The sequence below is a fragment of the Trachemys scripta genome, chromosome 3, assembly GCF_013100865.1.
Source record: "Trachemys scripta elegans isolate TJP31775 chromosome 3, CAS_Tse_1.0, whole genome shotgun sequence".
In the NCBI taxonomy this organism is placed as follows: Eukaryota; Metazoa; Chordata; order Testudines; family Emydidae; genus Trachemys; species Trachemys scripta.
The window spans coordinates 26,360,876-26,385,768 of record NC_048300.1 but is presented as its reverse complement, the minus strand read 5'-3'; the positions used below and the strand labels follow the sequence as shown (position 1 = coordinate 26,385,768).

At 40.8% G+C, this 24,893-nt stretch overlaps 1 protein-coding gene and 1 long non-coding RNA gene across 5 annotated transcripts in view; one reads left to right on the top strand and one right to left on the bottom strand.

Moving 5' to 3' along the window:
• Positions 1–1,527: 1,527 nt before the first annotated feature.
• On the bottom strand, positions 1,528–8,703 carry LOC117874333. The gene is made up of 3 exons (XR_004644952.1): positions 7,981–8,703; positions 2,876–2,979; positions 1,528–2,775 (listed from the first exon to the last, which is right to left on the bottom strand). It is a non-coding gene; the product is annotated as an uncharacterized LOC117874333 (long non-coding RNA).
• Positions 8,704–8,859: 156 nt separating this feature from the next.
• Positions 8,860–24,893, top strand: part of FBXO11 (F-box protein 11) — a 181,418-nt gene continuing 165,384 nt past the window's right edge. For 2 of the 4 annotated variants that reach the window (XM_034764327.1, XM_034764326.1), the window contains exon 1: positions 8,860–9,314. In XM_034764327.1, coding sequence (XP_034620218.1) covers positions 9,209–9,314 — 106 coding nt within the window. In that variant the 5' untranslated portion in view covers positions 8,860–9,208. Of the gene's footprint in view, positions 9,315–9,556; positions 9,625–10,008; positions 10,098–24,893 lie in introns of those variants that run through there. The other 2 variants (XM_034764328.1, XM_034764330.1) reach the window with 2 other exon arrangements.

The following is a 24,893-nucleotide window of genomic DNA, read 5'->3' as shown; positions in this document are numbered from 1 at the left end:
TGTAGGGGCTTGGGGGGATATTTGGGGAAGGCAGGGCTCCAAGTGGCCCTCCCTAAATGTTTGTTTAAATCACCTGGTGGTGGCAGCGTTACTTAATCCAAGGAATAGGGGCGTTTTTAACCTAAGCTGATAGAAATAAGCTTAGGGGTCTTCATGCCAGTCCCCATGTCTGTACCCTAAAGTTCAGAGGGAGGAGGGAACCCTGACAGGCCTAATCCAACTCCCACTAACATCAACCAAAAGACTACCCTTGACATATTGGGAATTGGATCATATCCCATCAAAATAAGATGACTGAAACACTCAGGAAAAGTCTACACAATACTAATTGTGGTGCATTAAAAAACAAACCAACCACACACACACACAAAAAAATCACCACTTTTTCATTTTTAGCTTACAACTACAGTTTTAGCTTTGCATTCTTATCTTTGATCCACAATTTTAATAGTTTTTCCTGAGAAGATAGTAGAAGTCTGGTTTCATAACACAGGTGTCTACAGTTGCATGAAATTATATGACATTCTCTAGCTCTTGCACCATTCATCCTAGATTTCAGATTTTTTTTGTGCCCCAAATTTACAGTTTGGATTAAATAAATTAAGTAAAATGGTGATTCGTGACAGAATGCTATCTGGTGTCTTCACATGGCTTTAATAAATTCTCTGCAGACATGCAAAGCATATTATGGATAGTGCATTCTCTCCCACCCCAGAACATTAAAAGACAATCTTCTCTAATAGACAACATGTTTGCACCCTTGATAGCATTAAAATCCCCATTCACACCACCTTATACTAGTAGTCTTTTCTTTCCTTATAACTTCCTTTTGTAAAATGAGAAGCTCAAATTCCTGAGTGCAAGTATAAGGAATTATCTTCTAATGTAAAAGTCCCAAGTTGACTTACACCAGAGCAATGAGATTGGAATACAGATAAGACAATAACCTATGGATTCTTGATAAGTTGCTTTATTTTACATCCTTCCCGTTTCTTTCCCAATAGGATATTTTGCTTTTTGAGCTCAAAGGAATGGACTGCCTTCTCAGTTGAGATTATCTGAGAATATTACTCCTGGGGGAATTCTGCACCAAAAAATTAAAAATTCTGCACACAATATTTTAAAATTCTGCAAAAGTCTGCATATTTTATTTGTCAAAATAACAATATAATCACAACAGTTTCAATTATTTTTGGTCATTTATTTAAAAATACCTGTCAGCAAGTATGCCTGTAACAATACAGGCAACAAATGTTTTTTGACAAATAGACTCCTTACTAGGCATATTAATACAGAACTGAGTAATAATTTGTTTAAACTACAATACAGAACTGTATTTCCTGCACCCTTCAGAAGCAGTGCAAAGGCTTGGGGGGGTCAGGGGTAACAGAGGAGCTGAGGGAGAAGGAAGTAATGGCTGGGAAGGAGCCTGGATGTGAACTTGGAGGGTTGTTGGGTATGGGTGGGGAAAAAATACAGACAGGGTTTTTTGGGGGGCAGGGAGGGATCGTTAGGGAGCTTCCCCCATGCACATTCTGGCTAACCCCTAGTCTCTCCCATTCAGTCAGGCACATCTGCCCTGTCCCCATGTGTCCTTGCACTCACAAGTGACCACAATCAAGGCAGTCATTTGAGACAAACTTTCCCCAAAACACAAAGGATTTCAAATGGAAATGCATATTTTTTTAAATTTGTGATAGTGCTCAGAATGTCGTTTGTGCTGTCTAAAATATAGTAAGTGATAGCAGCTGTTGCAAATCTCTTTATGCAGAAAGGGATACAGTAGTCCAGCAGAGCATGAGCATTGATGGCTGAAATGCTTGTTAATTCAATGTCTTTTTTTTTCTTTTGTTTATATTATAAACATTTAATTATAGGCTACTTAGGTGGCTTGTTTCACAAAGACCACCAAACAGCCTTCAAACAGCTGTTTTAATACTACTATTTACCTTAGCTGGATTTGAACCAGTGATGTATCAATACTCAATCCTTGTGTAGCATTTTTCAGCAGTAGCAGAGGGGCCATCTTTCTAAGTTGCCAGGGAATGCTTGACCTCTGCCTCCAGACCCTGCCTCCACTCCACCTCCTCCCCGAGCATGCCCTGCCCTTGCTCCTCCCCCTGGCACCTCCTGCACGCCGCTGAACAGCTGATCTGCAGTGGGCAGAAGGTGCTGGGAGGGAGGGGGAGAAGCTGATGGGGAGGCTGCCAGTGGGACGGAGGGTGGAAGGGCTGCCGGTGGGTGCTAAGCACCCACTATTTTTTTTTCCCCGTAGATGCGCCAGCTCAGGAACACCCATGGAGTCAGCTCCTATGATCAGTAGCTCTCAAAGTGCTTTACAAAGGAGGTCAGCATCATCATCTCCATGTTACAAGTGATATCCAGAAAGGTAAAATGACTTTCCCAATAAGCCTGTGGCAGAACCAGGAATAGAATCCAGGTCTTCTGAGTCCCAATCCAGTCCTTTATCCATGAAGCTATACTGCCTAGTATGAAAGATTGTCATTTCCAACATTGTTCTGAGGCCATTCAGTCATTTTGACTAGAAATCTTCTATCAAGAGGATCTTTGGGCTGAGTGAACATGGGCTACTGAATTATTTTTTCACCCTCAAAGGCATCTTCCAGGTGCAGCTAAGATCATCCTTTCCTTCATATCGCTAGTCATATCTAGAATTAGCTGAATCCTGTGCCTCTCGAAAAGTAGTACTTCACTCTTTATATGTAGTTGGTTTGGTTTGTCTTTGTTTTGGCAACTCCTTTCCCCAGTTGCCTCCTATATTCATGAAAGGAAAAGAACTTTTGATCTCAGTACATGTAAACCTTTCTACTCCTGCTGAACAAAATTTTGACAATTTATTATTCCTGTAACTTACCTGAAAACCTATCTATTTTCCTAAATCATGCAAGTCAATTTTTACCCGGCGTTGGAGTGTAGTCTTTAAGGGAGTCTTTTGCTGTTACTACATACCCTTGGCTTCTGAAATAAGAAAAAAAAGAGAAAAAAACTTCAAACACATTGTTAAACAAATGGTATGTGTTCATATGAACATCATATAACAAAATCTGGTTTCTCTTCTTAGGTTCCGCCCCAAGAAAAGGTTAGTAGAAGCCTAAAGCATAATAATATATATTTTTTTAAATATTTATAACGGACTTCCTAGACCAACTGCAAAAAAGTAACAAATCGTGGTGGAAATGATTGCTGAACTTAACTTGTAATCAAAACTACACTTTTAATCATTTTTTACAATCCCAATGGCATCACTGGGATTCAAAGCTATCTTGGGAGAGAGTGTTGTCTCTTGAGAATCCATAAGAGGGGGATGAGGACAGGGACACGAGGTAGGACACTGTGAAGGTTCTTCCATCAAACTACTCCTAGAATAGATTCAAGAACTAACAAGACATTTTCTCTTTATCTTGCCACTCTTACAACTGTCACAGAGCCTTCCAGTTCCAACATTCCATCTTTCTTGCATAAAGAATCAAAATAACACTTGAAAACAGAAGTGTAACAGAGAGGAACAAAATAAAACAGGTTGCTTGGGGAGGAACACAGTGTTTGGAACCACTTTCAATTACTTATATTTCTGCTGCTGGTCCTGTCTAGCTCGGAAGAAATTTTGCACTGGAGCTATGCTGCAAGACAGTAGGGAGACAACAGTCACTGTGCAGACAACCTTGCAAAGCTACATCAAAACTACAGTAGCATTAGTGAATCTTATTGTGTTCATGAGATTTGAGGGGGTCTATCCTCCCTGCTTTTGTCAGAAGGGGGGCAAACTCCACACTCCCTCACCAGAAGACGCTAGCGAAAATCTGTAAGGGGAACGTTATCTCCCCAGACCCCCTTCCACAGGCTTTCCTATAGCTAGGAATTATCTGGATTTTTTACTTGTTTTCTCACAACCTGTCAAAACTGGCTTGTATATCTCAGTATAATATGAGGGGTAGAGTCTAATGTGTCTGCTGTTAGAGCACAGTACAAGCACTACCACAAGTTCAAAAAATATGCATTTCCATTTGAAATCCTTTGCATTTTGGGGGAGGTTGTCTCAAATGACTGCCTTGATGGTGGTCAATTTGGTGGACATTTCCTTTCCCACCCTTTTTCTGCCTTGCCTATTTGGACTAAGCAGTTTGGGGCCAAGGACCATCTTACTATAGATAGGTCAACATTACAAACATTCGCCAGCATAGCTTTGTCAGTTGGGGGTGCAATGAGTTGAATTTTTGCTGGTACAGCTATGCCAGTTACAAGCTCCTAGCATAGACACAGTTATGCTAACAAAGTATGCTTTTGCCAGAACAGCTAATTTCACATGAGAGCAGGGGGGGGCGGGAACAAGCTATACAATCAAAAGCATATGTTTGCTGGTATAGCTGCATCCACACTTATAGCTATGCTGATATACAAGTTTCACTGGTCAAGGGCATGGGGGAAAATGCCTCACCCCTGACTGACATAGCTATTCTGATTAAAAACCCCAGTGTACTTGCAGTAATGCTGACAGAAAAGTACTATTATCATTTGGGGAGGCGGTGCTCCTACACCAGCAGAAAAACTCTTTGGGTCAGTGGCCACACTAGGGAGCTATGCTGGCATAGCTATGCCTACACAAACTCTTAGACCTGCCTAAAAATGCTTTGCCCATAAAATATACTAATATACTTATACTGGCGAAGCACTTCTAGCATAGATATGACCTATGTGTTTTTACAGCAGTTAGTATAGTCAGTTGGGGCTCTCTAGACCTTATTGTAATACAATAACAGAAGTATTTTTCCAGTGACTGCAAGAAAGGAGGAGATGTAACTAAACCCATGCAAAGACAGGTTCACTTTGGTTTAATGCTACAGTAGGGTATGCTTGATCTCTGAACAAAACTTGTTTAAGATCACATCTCAGTTTTCAGAGCCACAGATTCAATAAAGATGGCCATTGCTAGAGGATAGGGTAGATTCCAAGTTTTGTTATTAGAAGAGATACAGCTAAAGTTAAGGTTGTTTTGGTTAAATTAACTGTAAATTTCCAAGCTTTCTAATGTTTGGGTGTGTTAAAAATGTGATCTTTAAACAAAAAAAAATTCAGCCTAAGCTTTACTGTTATTCTGGAGAAACTATAGTATTCTTATTCTTTTTTCCTTTAAGTCATTGATGAATGTTTACTTTCTTAATTTAATGTTAAGGGTTTTTTGGCCAGGAATTTATTTAGGTATCTTATAAAGTGTAAAAATTGCTTAGCAACATGAGTTTCTGTACAAGCTTGTTTTATCCCCCTCCCAGAATGTGACTCTAGCACAGTTCACTCGCACATTCAGTTCTCATTCTCCTCACCACCAAAAGAAACCACTTGGTTTCACACAGACACACAGAGAAACTGCTTATAACAAAAATCCATAGGCCATAATGTATACTGAAATGGCTTATAACTAAGTTTTGTCAAGTACCCCCAACGCTGGTCAATAGCTCCAGTTTTCAGCATGACCAACACATCATTAATATTTGAGATCCTCATTTGAAAAAAGTATCCTAAGTGTCCACCCTGATTTGCCTCTAAGCTTTTTCAGTAAAGTTCTATGCTAGCCTATGAATTTGGACCTTCAGACAGATTGATTTAGTTCTGGCAAAATTAGATCATAGATCTGGAGGTTGCCTTTCAGCAACTCGTGTCCAAATCTTAAAAGTAGGGCCCTACCAAATTCATGGTCCATTTTGGTCAATTTCACAGTCATAGGATTTTAAAAATTGTAAATATAGTGATTTCAGATATTTAAATCTGAAATTTCATGATGTTCTAATTGTAGGGGTCCTGACCCAAAAAGGAGTTGAGGGGGGAAACAAGGTTATTGTAGGGGGGTTTGCAGTACTGCTAATCTTACTTCTCCACTGCTGCTGGCGGCGGAACTGCCAGCAGAGCTAGGTGGCCAGAGCTGCCACCAGCAGAAGCACAGAAGTAAGGATGGCATGGAATGATATTGCCACCCTTATTTTTGCACTGCTGCCTTCAGAGCTGGGTCCTTGGTCAGCAGCTGCCACTCTCTGGCTGCCCAGCTCTGAAGGCAGCACAAAAGTAAGGTTGGCAATACTGTGACACCCTTAAAATAACCTTGCGACTCCCCTGCAACTCCCTTTTGGGTCAGGATCCCAATTTGAGAAACACCGGTCTCCCCTGTGAAATCTGCATAGTATAGGGTAAAAGCACACAAAAGATCAAATTTCATGGGGAGAGACAAGATTTCACAGTCGGTGAAGCATTTTTTTATGGCCATGAATTTGGTAGGGCCTACTTAAAACCAATGCACTAAAAGTAAAGGAGGATACTGGTAATGAAGAATTTTAAATAACGAGCTGGGGCACTAAGATTTCACAGATTAGAACTAGGTTTAAAGGAAAAAGCAGTTAGATAGAAGTACATCTATAAAATTACAATATTGTATTTAAAGATTTGCAAGTTTGCAGAAGTTATGTTTGTTTCTAAAACTCATTTGAGTTTTAGAACCAATTGATTATGAAAGCAAGAGTATTCAAATGATTATTTAAAGAAGAGCATTTAAAAAATTTCTCAGAAGCCTTACAACCAAGATTTAAATTTGGTAAAATTCTGCAGACTAGATCAAGGTCCAAACGAAAGCACAGTTTTGTTACAAAGAATTTTTTCTTCTCAGAACAGTGGAATTATAATCATGCTGGCACTCAGAGCCTTTTTGGAATGGATAAAGTGGACTAGACCCAAATAAGAAATTGGCAATAATTCTGAGTGAAAGTTCTTTTCTCTTCCTACAAATAAAGTTATCTTTCTACAAATAAAATAATGTAATTTATTTCTCATCTCTCTGCTTTCAGTGGAAGGGGTAGAGTTAGAATTCTTTTCAGGCAAGAGGAAAAACTATACAGGGGAGTCGCATCTTACGCGGGGGTTAGGTTCTGAAGTCAGCGTGTAAGGCGAAAATCACGTATAGTCAAATGCTCATTGAGTGGAATGGCAGGCGGAATTGCCCGCACTACAGGTACAGTATTTAAATCATTGTTTTTCTCTTTTTTTGTTTTTGTTTTGCCAAGCGCGTATAGTTAAAATCGCATACGTTAAATGCGCTTATGAAGCAACTCCACTGTACTGATTTCTTGACCATTTCTCAAGGCAACAAAATGGTACAGGCCACAGTATACTGCTCAATAGATGGCATCTTGTTGTAACACAAAGATGTTAAATTAAATTTTATCATTATATTAGGCTAACCTGAAACACACCAAGAGAAAAATTCTTTGAATTCAGATTTGAGTTTTTTTAGAATAACTGTTGTTTCCTAGAGCCTATGCGATCTCCATTTGTTCACCTAGAACAAATTTACCTTCAGCCTGGCATGCTTTTAGTCTTCAGTAACTATTTGCTTACACTTGGCATAGCTAGAGTGTTTGTTATTGAAGCTCAGACATAAATTAGTTGAAGGCTTTGCAGGATCAGGACCTGAGTAAACAGAAATAACTCAAGTGTTTATACTTAAGCATGCATGCTTGCAGGATTGAGGCCATAGTCTTAAGGGAGTAACTTTGGAGACAGCAAATGATTTTCCTTGTATTGCTACAATTTCCACAGGATATGTGTATCTTATAAAAAAGAAAAATAAATGTAACTAATTTCACTGGTTTCTGGTCTAAAGTCCCGTGTTGACTACCAGCCATGACAAGCAGTGATTGTTTAAAAGAAGTGTAGGTCTGAAACACTGGAACAAGACCAATAATATATTGTTATATTTAGCAAAAGATAATACAAGTGAGAATTTGGAAGAGGGAGATATACATTGCCGGGATGGAAGAGTTGCTGAACAGAATCCGGCAATAGGTAGGCATTGAGTGGAAACCAAGGAAACCCCCACCCCAAGCCATTGAGGCCAAGTACACATCTAACAAAGTTACCAGGGCACACAATACACACAACAAGGCATTTCAGTCAATCATTTCGTATCTCCCTACCTACCATTTAATACATTACATTAACTGAAGGTTCTGAATGCTTACTCTCCCACCACGCTTCCTCTTTTGTTGCTGCTCCACATTGCTACCAAAAATAGCAGACTCTGTAGAGACTTCAGCTCAGATGCAACTGGAATCTTAATCTACTCTCTGACGATTCACATAAACCCAAGCTGCTTAAATAGCTGCTCTCTTCACTTTGTTGCTCCAGGAATTGATTAATCACTTCTCTCCATGAGATCACCAGCTATACCTACACTATTATTATTTCCACCCTACATTTTTCCTCCTCCCACAAAGAAATGCATCTAGCCTCCCTTCTTAAATGCAAAACCTTCACCCCTCTCTTCCACCCTCTTCTTCCAGAGGCACACATATCTATGATCCTTTCATCGATATTGCTGCTGTTACCACCAGTCATTCAAGAACCCGTTCTACTTCCACTAAGAAAGGCTTTTGTAATCCTTGTGAACAAACCATTACTGCTTTCAACTCCCCTGCAAAAGCCCCCTTTCTCCTCCTCTCCCTCAAAGCATCATCCTTTATAACCCAAATCCTTATATTCCGTTTCCGCTAAACATTTCTAGGCCTCTTCTCTCACAGTGTCTGTACGAAACTCCCCTCATAAACACTGAGCCTCAACAGCTGCTACCCGTCGCCCTCTTCTACCCCCCGCAACCTCTCCTACCTCCCCTATGAGGTGTCTGTCCCAAACCCTTGGCTTATATCCTGCCTCTGCCTCCAGCCACCCCACCCCGCTCACCCCAGAACCCCCTCCCCACTTTGGCTATGATGAAAGCTGCTATGTGATTGGCTGCGAGACTGCCTCCTCTCTGTGTAGGAGGTGCTGATTGGCGGAGAGCGGCCGCGAGTGGCTGCCTCTCACTGAGTGTCTCAGGCAGTGTCAATGGCTCCTCCTGCCACGGAGCAGCGACGGTCTTGAGGATTGCGGGGCTCCTTTAAGAGAGGGTTTTTGGGGGGGCTGGGGAGGGGGGGAGCGGAGCGAACATCCCCCATAGCGAGCGCTCGGGAGACCCAGGCGGCCCCTGTTCCTCCATAGCAAGCAAGGGAGGAGACGGCAGCAGCGGCGGGACCCGCAACTGGAGACACCCCCGCGCCGCCGCCGTGAAGCGGCCACCCCGGGGCTCCCCTATCCTCCCCCCCCCGAAGAGGCACCGTTTGTCGGAGGATCATCCCCCCCCTCCTCTTCCACCACCCACACGAGCCGGCAAATGAACTCGGTCCGAGCCGCCAACAGGAGACCCAGGCGAGTGTCCAGGCCGCGCCCGGTGCAGCAGCAGCAGGAGAGAAACAACGCAGCCGCCGCCGGGGAACGGGGTAAGCGAGCCTGGCCGCGGCGCGGAGGGGCCCTGCCCGAGGAGAAGGGGGAGGCCGTGGTGGTGCAGTCCCCCTCCCCGCGTCGCCCGGCCATGCACCGCCAGGAAAAGCCCAGGCTGCTTCACCCTTGGCTCCTGCTCAGGCCGCGCTTTGTTTGGCTTGGGCTCTGCCCCAGCTAGGGCTGCTGGGCCCTGCAGCCGAGCGGCGGGGGCGCTCGGCTCTTCCCCGGTTCCGGGGAGGGTCTCGCTCTCCTCCCCGATGCGGGGGCGGCAGCTGCTCCCCCTTCTCCTCGGGGGAGCCCCTCATTGAGGTTTGTGGGCGATCCGCTAGTGCTGGGAGGAGGCAGGGCACAGTGACCCCCGAGATGCAGGGTGAGGGACTAGTCCCCTGGGCCGAGGGGGATCCGCTGTGCCTGGGGACATGGGGAGATAGTAACTAGGCTGCTGGGGTAACCGAGTAACTTGTGTTGACACCGTCTCCTCTTCTCCACCCCCATCGTTTAAATGGTGTCTCAGGGAGACAGCGGCAGCCGCCGCGGCTCCTCTCTCTGCCTCTTCCCAGTCTCCTGAGCCGCACAATGTTTGCTGCGCAGTTTGGATTCAGTGCTTTGGTTACACAGCCCTGAAGGGGGAGGGGGACCCATTACAGCGAAGCATTTCAGTGTAACACATCGGCCATTTATTTACCTCCACCTCGCAACTCTTCTCTCCCTTCACCCAATATCCCCTCACCACGTTTGTCCCTCCTGAGAAAAGCTAGTGCCGGGATCCGGGGTGGGAAACGGTAGGTGCCGATCAAATGCATCTGAACCCTGGTTGTTTTTTGTCTGTATGTTGGTCCAGGGCCTAGTGCAAAAATGTTGTCAATTTGGACCTAATCAGGGAAGCACCATTGTCTAAAAGGGCTGAGAATTCACCGAGGTGGGATTCCGCCTCTAATGGAGACTGTAGCAGAAACGTTGGAGCCGAGGTGTTTTTTTTTTGTTTTGTTTGTTTTTTGTTTTTTTTTGGAGGGAGAATGGTTCCTTAATCACTTAGCTCTCTAACTGTTGTCATATTAATTAGCTGGTTTGTGTGTACAGTATTTTCAGGGGGTATATTTTAAAGGAGAGGTTGGGGTGGGATTGAAGGAGACATTTTGCACGTCTTCTCTGGTGGATTTGATTTCAATTTTTTATGCATTGGCTGTCACACCTCTCGCCTGATAAAGGGAACTGACCTGTGATGCCGTTTTAGATGTACAAATGTCTTAAAAAAAAAAAAAAAAAGGTTTCATTGTTAGCTGAATGTCTTTTGTTCCAGAGTATCTGGGATGTTACATTAGAAGCAAGATATATTCACGATGGAGATGCATTATGTTTTGATTGCATAAAAACACTAAACTGTATAAAAATGAAGTAAAGAATTTAAAATGAAGTATTTTAAATTCTCCATTTCTCCCTTCTCTTCTTTTCCTTCCTCCTTCTCTATCTCCCCACCACCACACACATTGGTCAGAGCAAGGAATGTTACTCAGACCAGATCGTTGTGTATATAACTAGAGGATGTGATGTCTTATGCCCAATTATGGAGTTTGTGTAAACCTTTACAAATCTTCAGTAATTATATAATTAAAATGACTTCTCTGATAAACTGATATTTAAAACATTTTTATTTCCTCCTTTTGTGTGACATGCACTAAAGGCTTTCATCTCCTATGTTATGTATAATGTAAGTTGTTTTTTTGTTTTGTTTTTTTAATTCTCCTGGGTTGATGTTTTTAAAAACAGAATAATTTTGTAAAAGAGAAAAATTACATAGTTATAGGTAAATGGCTATGACTATTCAACCTTAAGGTTCTGCTAATCATCTCAAACTGTACTAATTTGTTAATGATATGAGCAGAAACTTTTTCAGTTACATGCCAGGCTGTAAATTAATTAATCACATTACATATTTGAGGAGGTCTGTGTACCCTGAAATTTGTGGACTACTTATTTAATGTTGTTTACCACCTACTTATGATAAAGGAACTATAACAACATCAAGTTTCACTGTTTGTTGAACCGAAGTGATTTTTTCCCCCTCTTCCACTTTCCAAGTTTGACTTGACCCCAATCTGATTATAAATTGTTAGATGTTTTGTCAGTTTTATACTAACATTTAGAGCATCTCTGCCATGCTTGTTTTTTTCCTAGAGGTGTACGAGCCTGAACCAATGTTCATGGAAATTAACAGGAGCTTTTCCAATGGCTTTCAAGGGAGTTGGACTGGACCATAAGTACAGAGGAGTCAATAAAGTAAATAAAATATTACAAAATATTAAGGGATTAGAGAAATGGCATTATATAAATCAGTGGTGTATTTTCATTTTTATTACTACCTTCAGTTTTGGTCACCATCTGAATAAAAGTAATAGAGACGTGAGCAATGTAAAATTATTAGTAAAAGGCTTTCATCTGAAAAGAAATATATAATACTGGGATGTAGTTTAGAAAGAAGAGCAGCAAATGTGATGATGTATAAAATAACAAATGGTATTTATTTGTCTCATGCCTTAATATAGAAGCAAGGGGACTTTTAGGGATGCAAATAAAAAAATAAAGTTTTTAATGCATTGTACTGTTTATCTGTACAACTCCTTATTGCTTGAGATAAATGGTGTTGTTTATATAGAGATCAGACCTTTTATATATTGATGCTTTAAACCACAATAGCAACAACATTTAAACAAACTTGAGTAATAACTAAAGGTTATACCTCCTGTTACAGGAAATGAATGTATCACTAGGTGGAATAAAAAAAAAATCTTTTGCCCATGGTACATTTGGATAGGTTCATTATAGGGGTTTGAACTACAAGGGGTTTGCCAATGCTTCGCTGTGTGACTTGACACAATCCAGTCATGGGCATTTGTATTCTGATATTTCATATTTGCAGTGTAGTATCATCATGATATCTCCACAGTATAAACTGTTAGATCACAGAAGCTGGTAACCAGTGGGTTCTTTTGTTTGCAATGTGAAAAGGACATCATCATAAGCACATGCAAATCAAATCAAATAAGCCTGTTCCTGTGTCATATAGCTGTGATGTGGTTAAGGCTATGGTGTAGTTGAGTCCTTTCATCTTCCTCTGAAACATGTGGGACAGACTCCTTTCAGAGACAGGATACTGGACTAGATGGACTTTTTGTTCTATGCTTAAATATTCCCACGTTTCCTGTGTAGTACCATTGTTCACTAGTACCATTGTTCACTAATAGAAATAATGGCTATAATTTGTGGAAGAAAACAAGGTTAGACCATATCTTAAAAATTCTTGCTCAGTACATAGCTTAAAACTGTTAGCATGAGAAATGGCACAGAAGATACGTGTTTTTTCCCCTTGTTTGCAAAAAGCAGCTGTTCACTTTATCTATATATCTATATCTGTATTCTTTGTGTCCTAGTCCTGCATATGCTACTGGGCGTAATCCAGTTGAAGCCCAGGGGTTATGTCCAGAACCAAGTTCTTAATGGAACTGAGGATCCTATATTGTAAACTTGCAAGTTTGATTTTTGATTCTACATGTATTTTACAAAATAGAAAATTGGTAGAGCAGGCCTTACTTAGGCCTCATCTACATATACATTTACATTGGCATAACAAAAGGTGTGTGTGAAAATTGATTTTATTTTGGTGTGTTTGTGTGAACACTCTTTTTTTGGAATAAAAGTGGCTAAAGTCAGTTCAGTCACTTTTATTGTGAAATAAGAGTGTTCACATGCAAACTTGCACCAAAATAACTGAATCAGTTTCAGTTTGTGTATAGATCAGCTCCAAGATGGCAAGAAATCAGAGAGAAGTACTAGAGGTAGAAAGAAATTTAATGTCGGTTTTTCATGTTCCTTAAAAATCACATCTGGCTAAGAAAAGGTGATATGTTTATACAGGGATCTGTGTTTCTTATTCCCCTAAAGGGAAATTTTGAAAAAGTAGCTTAAATAAAATTAGTGGAAGTCATACACTCGGTTCTGCAGTACTGCTTTGGGCCCAAATTCTGTGTTGTGAATTGTGGGATGCAGGTTTTGATGCCTAAGTTAGTAAAAATGCTGTCACACACTTGTCGAAAACTCAAAGGCAAGTTTGTCCATTGTTAATATCAAGACATATACCTCATATAAAAGCCCCAAAGACCTTTTCCATGATTTGAGAATAGTTGGGTTTTGTATGCCAACACACAGGGTTCCCAATCTCCCTCATTTTGTGTGTACGCATGGTTTTATTTTTGTTTTGTGTGTGTGTGTGTAATCCCAAACTTTACTTATTTTGGTTCTGGCTTACAAAAGCTTTTATTTTTCATAGTTGCTTAAATTTCCTTTTTTATCGATTTAAAAGAGAGAAATCTATCTATCTATCTATACATACAGAGACAAGCAAATACATTTCTGTAACATTGCTAAATTTTGTTATGTGATTGCCTTTTATTTTACTTTTTTTTATAAGAACCAAAGCCAAATGTATTTGATGTAGGAAAAATAATTCAGTAACATATGATGTATGTAAACTACACATCCAGAGTAAGGACAAAGAATAAGATATACATGTAAATAGGAAAAATATTTTGTTTTGGAATAGGTATTGTAGAGTAAAAGTGATCAAGAAAAAGTAATGTTTATTATCTGTTTGATATTGTCATTACTTAATCTTTTGACATTGTTACACTTTTCTCATAATTGTTATACTTTGGCTAGTTTTTAGCTAAAAAAATCTCCATTGGTAGTTCGAGTGGTGTGTGTAATGGTGTAAATATGTCTGGTGAGTTTGTTACTTGCATATATGCTCAGACATCTTTGTTTTAGTTCTTTACTGATCAGTGAAATTAGTCTCCTATGAATAACAGAGAAAACTATAAGTTAAATAACCTCTGAAACATTGCTTTCCATAGTTTTTAAATGTAGCATTTTTTACAAAATTTTTTAAAAGGAGACTTTTAAATTTTGTTTTATTAGAGCAAACTAACAAACATTAAGTGTGCAGTCTGAGAATAAGTATTTTAAACTTGCCGTATAGGAACCAGTTGTTACTAAATCTTACTTCTTCCTGTAGCGTGGTGCTGCTGGGGCTGGGGTTGCTCCGGCCAGCTAGCATGGCCCGACTGGGGCCGCTTCGGCCTGGCATGGCTGCTGGGGCTGGGGTCCCTCTGGATGGTTAAGGTCGGTTAATGGTAAGCCTAATGCTTACCGTTTAACCTTTTATATCCCTAATGGGGAGACTAGGATGGAAGACACATTTTTCCAGGCGTAGACCTTAAGGTTTAGCATTTATTATCCATCAAGTGCTTTGATTCATATTACTGATTGCAAAGTTGATAGTTAATAAGGCTATTATCATCCATAACTGTTATCAAAAAGGATCCCAATTTCATTTGTCTGATCCATGCATCTGCTTTATTGAGTCGGCTTTCTCTAGATGGCTGTTTAGTTCAGCAGAAATAGAGATGAGAGGGGAGGCAGTATTTGCTCCTTGCACAAGAGGTGCCTTGCTCCAAAAACTGGCTCACTTTTGTAGGTCTACTGTGTGAGAGTCCCAGGATGGAAATACATTTTGAGTAGGTGGAATATTCATATTTCCTGCCTAGGTTGACCGAGGTCTCATTTCTGATTTTGGAGTCAGCAGAGCTTGATGTCTTGGGTGACTTCAACATCTAGGGCAAGACAAGAAGAGGGATTTCATGGTCATCATGTCTGTTGTATGTGTATTCCAAGTGGCTGGTTTCATTCACAGGGAAGGGTGTACTCTGGTCTCTAAAGTGCATGTTTTCTGGTTCTCAGCTTGGGGTGCATATGAGGGGTAAGGACGAAGATTACACTTTTGTCATAATCTTTCATTCGCTTGCAGTTTGAAATTTGTGGCCACTTTTACTACTGTTGGGGTGGAGAATGCGTTTAATTGGCTGTCTACAGAATTAATGGGCCTGTTTGCATTTCAGTGCTCTCTGTGGGAGACTATATACGGCATATGTTTCTTTCTGTTGGTTATCATGATTGTATTTTGTCCTTGACAATTCTAACAATGGCTCTTCAATTTCTTCTTAATATATAATCCTCACGTGTCACTGTGCTTCATGCATGCCCTGCACCAGATGAAATGTGGCAGTTGTACCCAAAGTAGCAAAAGCTAATTTTTATGATGATCGTGCAAGTGGATAATGGAAATGAACATTTCTCCTTTCACTTTTACTGTTGGTGAAGGCCCAAACCATGGAATTTATTTTCAGGTGGGCAACATCTTGCTGATTTTGAGCAGATTCTAATTATAAACAGAAGTAAGTGTGGAACCTGGAGAAGACTATTTGTCTTCTGTGAGTTTTGGTAAGTTTGGATACCTGTAATGCTAAATGTACTGCCTATACTCTTCTAAAAAAAATAAAAAAAATAAATTAGTTTTTGCCTATAATTCATAAGCTGGACTTCTCTGTTTCATGGCTGATTAAAATCTAGCTAGAGTGAGGGATTGGGTTCACTGTTGTTTGAGATTACTAGCACCTCCGTCCTAGAGAGCCAGGTGCCAGCTTCTCTTGTGTAGTGATTAGACTTTTGCTCAAGAAATCATCCCTTGACACTAGTGTTCTTGCCAACCAACGCCCCATCTCTAACATTTCTCTTTCTGGATAGGTTTATTGAGAAGATTGTTGGGAGGAAACTTTGGCCTCATTTGAAGTCTTCAAGCTGATAGGTGAAGGAAATCAGCTTTTAACTAAATATTGTATGGAGACTATGCAAGTGAGGTCCATTGTTTTTGTTTATTCTTTTACACTTAATCGGTGTTCTTTGATACCATTGACCATGAGGCTTTGTTGACTTGCTTGCTGACCATGTTTAGCATAGGCAGGATCACATTTCAGTGTCTGTTCCCCATGGGATGATCCCACATTGTAACATTAAGTAATGACTCATCTGTCCCAAGGGCTCTGTTTTGCGAATTCTATTCTATCACCCCTTTATAACATGTACATGTGGTAGCAAGGGGGTATAGTTGGACAATCTAGGTTGTGTAGCATTCAGTATATAGGTGATGTGTGGCTCTGGATCTGACTCAAAAGTCATATTCTCCCACTAGCCAGAGTCTAGTTGAGATAAGTTCTAGAACATAGATTCATAGATTCTAGGACTGGAAGGGACCTTGAGAGGTCATCGAGTCCAGTCCCCTGCCCGCATGGCAGGACCAAATACTGTCTAGACCATCCCTGATAGACATTTATCTAACCTACTCTTAAATATCTCCAGAGATGGAGATTCCACAACCTCCCTAGGTAATTTATTCCAGTGTTTAACCACCCTGACAGTTAGGAACTTTTTCCTAATGTCCAACCTAGACCTCCCTTGCTGCAGTTTAAACCCATTGCTTCTGGTTCTATCCTTAGAGGCTAAGGTGAACAAGTTTTCTCCCTCCTCCTTATGACACCCTTTTAGATACCTGAAAACTGCTATCATGTCCCCTCTCAGTCTTCTCTTTTCCAAACTAAACAAACCCAATTCTTTCAGCCTTCCTTCATAGGTCATGTTCTCAAGACCTTTAATCATTCTTGTTGCTCTTCTCTGGACCCTTTCCAATTTCTCCACATCTTTTTTAAAATGCGGCGCCCAGAACTGGACACAATACTCCAGCTGAGGCCTAACCAGAGCAGAGTAGAGTGGAAGAATGACTTCTCGTGTCTTGCTCACAACACACCTGTTAATACATCCCAGGATCATGTTTGCTTTTTTTGCAACAGCATCACACTGTTGACCCACATTTAGCTTGTGGTCCACTATAACCCCTAGATCCCTTTCTGCCATACTCCTTCCTAGACAGTCTCTTCCCATTCTGTATGTGTGAAACTGATTGTTCCTTCCTAAGTGGAGCACTTTGCATTTGTCTTTGTTAAACTTCATCCTGTTTAACTCAGACCATTTCTCCAATTTGTCCAGATCATTTTGAATTATGACCCTGTCCTCCAAAGCAGTTGCAATCCCTCCCAGTTTGGTATCATCCGCAAACTTAATAAGCGTACTTTCTGTGCCAATATCTAAGTCGTTGATGAAGATATTGAAGAGAGCCGGTCCCAAAACAGACCCCTGCGGTACCCCACTCGTTACGCCTTTCCAGCAGGATTGGGAACCATTAATAACAACTCTCTGAGTACGGTTATCCAGCCAGTTATGCACCCACCTTATAGTAGCCCCATCTAAATTGTATTTGCCTAGTTTATCGATAAGAATATCATGTGAGACTGTATCAAATGCCTTACTAAAGTCTAGGTATACCACATCCACAGCTTCACCCTTATCCACAAGGCTCGTTATCCTACCAAAGAAAGCTATCAGATTGGTTTGACATGATTTGTTCTTCACAAATCCATGCTGGCTGTTCCCTATCACCTTACCACCTTCCAAGTGTTTGCAGATGATTTCCTTAATTACTTGATCCATTATCTTCCCTGGCACAGAAGTTAAACTAACCGGTCTGTAGTTTCCTGGGTTGTTTTTATTTCCCTTTTTATAGATGGGCACTATATTTGCCCTTTTCCAGTCTTCTGGAATCTCTCCCGTCTCCCATGACTTTCCAAAGATAATAGCTAGAGGCTCAGATACCTCCTCTATTAGCTCCTTGAGTATTCTAGGATGCATTTCATCAGGCCCGGGTGACTTGCAGGCATCTAACTTTTCTAAGTGATTTTTAACTTGTTCTTTTTTTATTTTATCTGCTAAACCTACCCCCTTCCCATTAGTATTCACTATGTTAGGTATTCCTTCAGATTACTCGGTGAAGACTGAAACAAAGAAGTCGTTAAGCATCTCTGCCATTTCCAAGTTTCCTGTTACTGTTTCTCCCTCTTCACTAAGCAGTGGGCCTACCCTGTCTTTAGTCTTCCTCTTGCTTCTAATGTATTGATAAAAAGTCTTCTTGTTTCCCTTTATTCCCGTAGCTAGTTTGAGCTCATTTTGTGCCTTTGCCTTTCTAATCTTGCCCCTGCATTCCTGTGTTGTTTGCCTATATTCATCCTTTGTAACATCCTGACAGAAGTTCTGTCCAGACAAAATGGGAGTGATTCTGGTTTGTGGAGGAAAGCATCTGGAAAAGGTTGCTAGGGGTGTTTTCTCTTCTGTGTGTTGTCAGACAGTTCACAATTTGGGATTGCCCTGGATTTTCAGATCGTGGTGGTGAAGAAGCTTCTCACCCTAAATGATCTGTTTGGGCGCTTACGATCTTTTCCCTAAAGTGTGGACCACTCCACAGTTTCCCATGTCTTAATTGCCTCCAGATTGGATATGGGCACTGAACGCTACGTGGGACTACTCTTGATAACAGCTCAAAAGCCTAGTGCAATGTGCATCTCCAAACTTCCTCAGAGGTGCCAGTCATAGGGAGCCTATTCCACCTGTTTGCTGAAGTCTATTAATTTCAGGCTTGCTTCTGGAAGAAACTCAGGTGTTGATTGACCTATAAAGTCATAAATGGTTTGGTCTTTGCTTCGGAAACTGCCTTTGTATGTACTTCCATGACTGCTGAGTTGGTTTACTCATAGTCTGTAGCAGGGGTCAGCAACCTTTGGCACGCGGCCCATCATAGTAATCTGCTGGTGGGCCGTGAGACATTTTGTTTATGTTGACCGTCTGTGGGCACGGCCCCCCCGCAGCTCCCAGTGGCCGAGGTTCACCATTCCCAGCCAACGGGAGCTGTGGGAAGCAGCGCAGGCCTCAGGGATATGCTGGGAGCTGCGGGGGGCTGTGCCTGCAGACGGTCAATGTAAACAAAATGTCTTGCGGGCGGCCCGCCAACGGATTACTGTGATGGGCTGCATGCCAAAGGTTGCCGACCCCTGGTCTGTAGCTTTGAGTGGCTGAAAGCTGGAACTAGGACATTCTTAGTGGATAGTCCTTGAGTTAGAAATTCATTTCCCCTTTTCATCCAAAAGAACCATAGTGTGTTTTAAAGTACCTGGAATAAAACCTGTCTTTTTTGGTCAGGCTTCTCATTGAGTCGCATCTTATGGGAATGATGTTTCAACTCTTTGTGTTTTCCATTAATAAATTCTTATACTTAGAGAGGGCTTATCAGTAGATTTTTAGAATCCTATCCATTAGTTAATGTTGGTTATTTCATGTTGTCTTGAAAGACTTCTTACCTATATAAACAAACTGTTTTCACATCAGTTTCTTTTAGAATGTGCTTACTAATAAAGTATAAAAAGTCAGCAATTTTATGTGCATTTAAAAAAAAACCACTATGACTAAGACAACCGGTAAATATATGTATGCTCTCATTTTCAAGGGTGATGAGCAAAGTATGAAAACTTAGATAGTTGTCATGAAAATGGAAATAATGCATTTATGGTCTAATCAAAAGTCCGTTCAAGTCAGGTGAAAGAGTCCCAATGATTACAGTGATACTTGGATCGGCCCTTAAATGACACTGGTCAAAACTGCCAATTTCCCATTTTTTCAATTGCTTATCCATTTACTGTACATTTAGCTAAAGCTTTTTTGAAAGTAAAATCTGAATTATATGAAGTAAAGATCTCAGTAGCTGTTGATGAAACAAACTGTCCTAACAGGTCAGCTTTTTAAATGATAAAGCATGTATTGCTTAAATAGCTAGATAATGGAAAATGTCTCTTCATGTAGCCAAATATCCACACATCAGTGATTAAACAGTGAGAGTCTTGGGGGAAAAAACTTCCCATGTTAATTTTTTTTCTTTTTCTTAGCACACTAGCCCTGTGAGTACAGCTGGTGGTTGAATAGTGGTCCTATAGTTATGCCTGTAGAGGCACTTTTCCCAGACTCTTTATTTTATTTATTTTATTGTTTAAGGAAAGCTTACCTTCTGCTCAAATTTTTCATGTTTATTCTGAGTTCAACAGTAACTTTCTTTGGAACGCTTGTTATAATTCAGTGTTGCCCAGTTATCTGAGCATGGGCAAGTGATTGTGAGTATTGTTTTTGTGTCTGCAATTTAAGCATCATATTAAAACATCAAACTTCGCACATTCTTACTGTAGTCTTCCGAGGAATGTAGTCCTCCAGTGTTAAGTCCCAGGCGTCTCCAGAGGGGGGCAGAGCCCAACTCCTGCTGGCGGCCCTAGCAACCCAACACCAAGGCGGTGCACCCTGGAGCAACAGAGAGGGGGAGGGGCTGCTACTTCCATTCTCCCCCACAGCAGAGGAGGCTGTGGCTGCAAGAAAAGCCCCTGGTGGCCGCATTTAAGAAATGCTGTTTAATCCATCCATTTAGTAGCAGTAGCAACGGTGAGAACTCATCCTGTCCAAGTCAGTTTCCTAAATGAAGTTTGAATATCTAAGCTTAATTGGAATTAAATACAGTATTAACATTATTGCTCCTGGGGGGATCCTGTGCCTAAAAATTATGCAAAATTATGCAAATTTTATTTGTCAAAATAATGCAATATAATCACACCAGTTTCAATTGTTTTGGTAAGTTATTTAAACTAAAATACAGAAAAAAGTCACTAACTATTCAGCTTTTCCTAAACACATGAAAGTTAACTTACAAATACTTTGTAACTAATACCATGCATTCAAGTTATCCTGGATTTTCATTTAAATTACATTACAGAACACCAAACAGGAAAAAAAAGTAGAATGTCATTTTAAATTGCTCAGACTTTCACACATGAAAGTCATAAAGTTTTGCTGATCATTGTCCTGGACCTAGCTGGGTACTTTGGGAAGTACTTGTTTCTGATTGTCCTGACATTTTATTGACTGCTTGTTAAAAGTTTTATTTGCCCTCAAAAGCCTTTTTTTAAATGGGTAAGTAAAAATCTACCCAAGTTGTGCCACTTTGGCACAGGAAAAAAGTGAGAAAGCGCATAGATCTTCCTAGCTGATTTTCTTATTGTCATAAGGCTTTACATCACTCTGGCAGTATAGGGGCCTTAAAACTTCTACAGGGTTTTATGCTCCTGGGGGAATTGACTGAGAATGGGAATACTTAACTAACAATAGAATAATTAACAATGTTACTATTCAGACAGGTTGCTACATTTCTGCCTCAGAGAATGAGATCAATTAACCAGCAACATTAACAAAATGTGTTGTTGTTTTTTTTATAAAAGCTATTTGCTTTAATTAAATTTTTTTTCAGTAACATACTAATATTTAATTAAGTGTTTTTTCAATTCACAAGAAGTTACATTTTATTAGGCAGACAGTCTGCTACACTTCTGCCGCTTCTATATAACAAAAAGACCTACCCTCCTCCACGCCCCTTGAGCCAGTATCAAGAGGCTTGTTGGCCTGCGCCCCGATGGTGATCAACGTCTCCCCCACAGGCTTGCACGCCAAGCCCCCCTCTCCCTGCAGTGATTCGCATCTCTGAAGCTGCTCCAGGCATTCGGGAACAGACGTGCTGCTGGGGAAGAGACGCATGGTCCCCCTGCAGATTTCTTTTGCCTTTTTCTGTGCGGGGGGCACAAAAATATGTGGGCCATATGAATTCTGTCAGGAATACATTATTAACTACAATTAATATTTTTTTACCTTGCAGCATCTTCTCCACACTTAAATTTATTTTTTTTAAAGCAAAAAACAAAACAAATAGGAAAGGGAGAATTTCACTCACGCTTTCTACAGTGAAGTGAGCTTGGTCATACTATACCAATGTTCACCATTATGTTAATGGATATCACAAAATATACAATGACCAGTGAAAATATATTGAGCATTTAATAGGAAGTTTATGTATGCTGCCTAAGTTAATATTGCAGTGGGCGATCTCATTTTTCTACATTTCATGCCTTATTATGGAGTTGCTTATGTCTATTCCATAGTTAAGGTTGAATAAGAAGTTTTCACTTAAACAGGAGCTTTAAACCTTTTTTTTTTTTTTAAGAAACCTAAATATAAAAGGTATACTTTGAATGCTTTTAGGATTTTTGTTGATAGTTTGATAGAAGTTGGGTTAGATTCAGAAAAAACAGTAAGTGTTCATAAATGATCCCTTTAAAGCTTTTTACTGGATTGTCTCACCTTGTTTCAGACACCTTTTGCAAGAAATCTAAAATGCTCTATGATCTGTGCTTTTCTTTCCTTATGGTGATTAATACAATATTGGTTATAAATGAATGGTATTTGTCAGTGTTGTGGTTTTCACTTTCTCCATAACTGAAAAGAAATGTTCCAATTAAAGGTGGCGCAAGGTCATTGCAAGCAATGTCTGGAATAGATTCCAAGATTTAAGCCATGATAGGCTTAAATCGTAGCTACTCACCCATATTCTTTTCAGATAGAATGTGCTTTGTTTATCCTTTCTCTGTCCAGTATACTCTTTTATTAGAGCCAGGGATAGAACTCGATTTCCTGATCTCCAATATGTGACTGCTGTCCAGCAAACAAATGTGTAAAGCAATGGGCTCCCTGCTGCAGCCAGGTTAGTATAGTTCGTGTGGTGCTCTAAGCTTGTATCCACTGGTAATAGTCGCCTAGGGACCTTATGCCATTTGAGGATAGCTGGAGTACAGCAAAATCCATCTATTTTCCCTTCTCATCCTGACATGTCCCTTGCACAAGAGGCTGTGGGGTAGGATGGGTAGAAGATGAGTATGCTGGGGGAATTCTCAACAGGATGTGGATGGTTTTTCCTTCCTTTGACGTGCCTAAGAATCTGTCTCAAAGTATTGATTGTGGCCTTTGTGAATTAGAGAGTTTGGTCCCGAGGCTGAAAAGATTGGCCCCCCGACCCTACAATATGGCATTTTTAAACAACCCACCATCACTCTCCATCCCACATAATTTAGAAAATAACTGGAATTAAAACTTGGTGTGAAGTTACATGTGCAAAATTCCATTTTGTCATTTGCCTGCTGCAAGTAACTCTTCAACAGAGGAAAATATTTATTTCAGCCAAAATGTGAACCTTTCTTTTTAGCATTTATTTGGTTATCAATATTTTGACAGTAACAAATACAATTTTAACAGATAAAATGTTTTAAAAAGCATATTTAAAAAATTTACAATATGTGATAGAAACATCTTTGATAAATGATTGCCTCCAAGTGTATTGGAAAGCAGTCCAGAAATTTAAGATTTCACTTTTCATAATCCCCTTCTGTTCAGTTACTTTGGTTACAGCATTTGCCCAAGATCGTACATGAAATTTGGAGCACTCGGGAGTAAAACTTGGATCTCCTGACTACAGACTGCATGTTTTGACCATGAGACCCTGCTTCCTATGGATCATTTAGCAATGACTGCATACTGGCAACAGTCTGTTTTGGTTGTAACTGGCCCAGTTTTTACAAAAATTTGGTCACAGCCAATTTCCTGGGATGCTGGCAGCAGCTTTTAAAAAAAATGTAATACTGGCCTCCTGCATCTAAGAACAGCAGTGCTGAGTGGGTGGGAGGCTAGCTGGGTGAGAGTGCTACCTCCCTTCCTCATTCCTGCCTCAGACTTTCCTCCAGGGCCGGCTCCAGGCACCAGCTTACCTAGCAGGTGCGTGGGGCGGCCACTTTGGAGAGGGGCGGCATGTCCAGCTGTTCGGCAGCAATTCGGCGGATTGCTTTACAGGAGAGCTTAGAATGCTTTACAGAAGAGCTCAAGAATGACTTCCCTGGAAATCCTTCACTTTTAGTGAGTTCCTCTTACAACATGTCCTGATGCATTCTGGTAACTGCAGGATAGGAATGGTATGAGTGGAATCCTGGCTCCATCATTGGAGGTATTAGGATAATTATCAGCTCCATCCTCCTTGTTCCTTCCCCCTTTATGCTTTTGTCCCATGCTCTCTCTGTGTCCCTGTGGAGATGGCCTCTCAGTTTCTGTTTGTAGGGCTCCTTACTGCAGCTTTTAATGGAGTTTATTTTTCTGTGCTGTGCTTGCTTTTTTCCCCCTTGTCTCTTCCTTGGGCTGGATCTTTTTCTTGCTCTCTCCTCTTTCTGTGATTGTTCAGCCCCAGTCTGCACTGGGTCTGCTCCACTTCTTTGAGGGTGAGGAACTCTCGTCTCCCACAGTAGAAGAATTTTTTTACATTCTCCTTTTCTTCCTTTCATTTAGGTTGAATTTCGTCACTTTGACACCATGTAGCGCGAGCTGAGAAATGCCAGACTCCAAATGCTTTAGCAGAAAGCTTCTCTGGGTTCTGGTCCCTGATGACACTGGGAGTAGATGTCTCATATCCTAGAGAGTTTGATCTAGTGTCCATCTTTCCCCACCTGTCTATGACAGGCACAGTCCTTCACAAGATTGTAAAATCCAGGTCAGCTTGTTAGTCGTGGAGTGGCCCAGGAATCCTTAGTTTGGGGAGCTGCCTAACTTCTTCCTTGATCAGTCTCTCTGTATTCCCCAAAAGCAAGGCTTTGACCGACAGTTCACCATGGGAGACCTGATAATCTGTTGGCAACCTGATGGCATGTTTTTAGGTAGTTGTGTGTGAAGTAGCAACAGTTTTCAGAAAGGATGCTTTCCACATTGGTGTACCTGTGATGTTTGCATGATCTGTTAATCTGAGGTAACTTCAGATCATAGAATCATGGAAGATTAGGGTTGGAAGAGACCTCAGGAGGTCATCTAGTCCAACCTCCTGCTCAAAACTGGAGCAACCCCAACTAAAT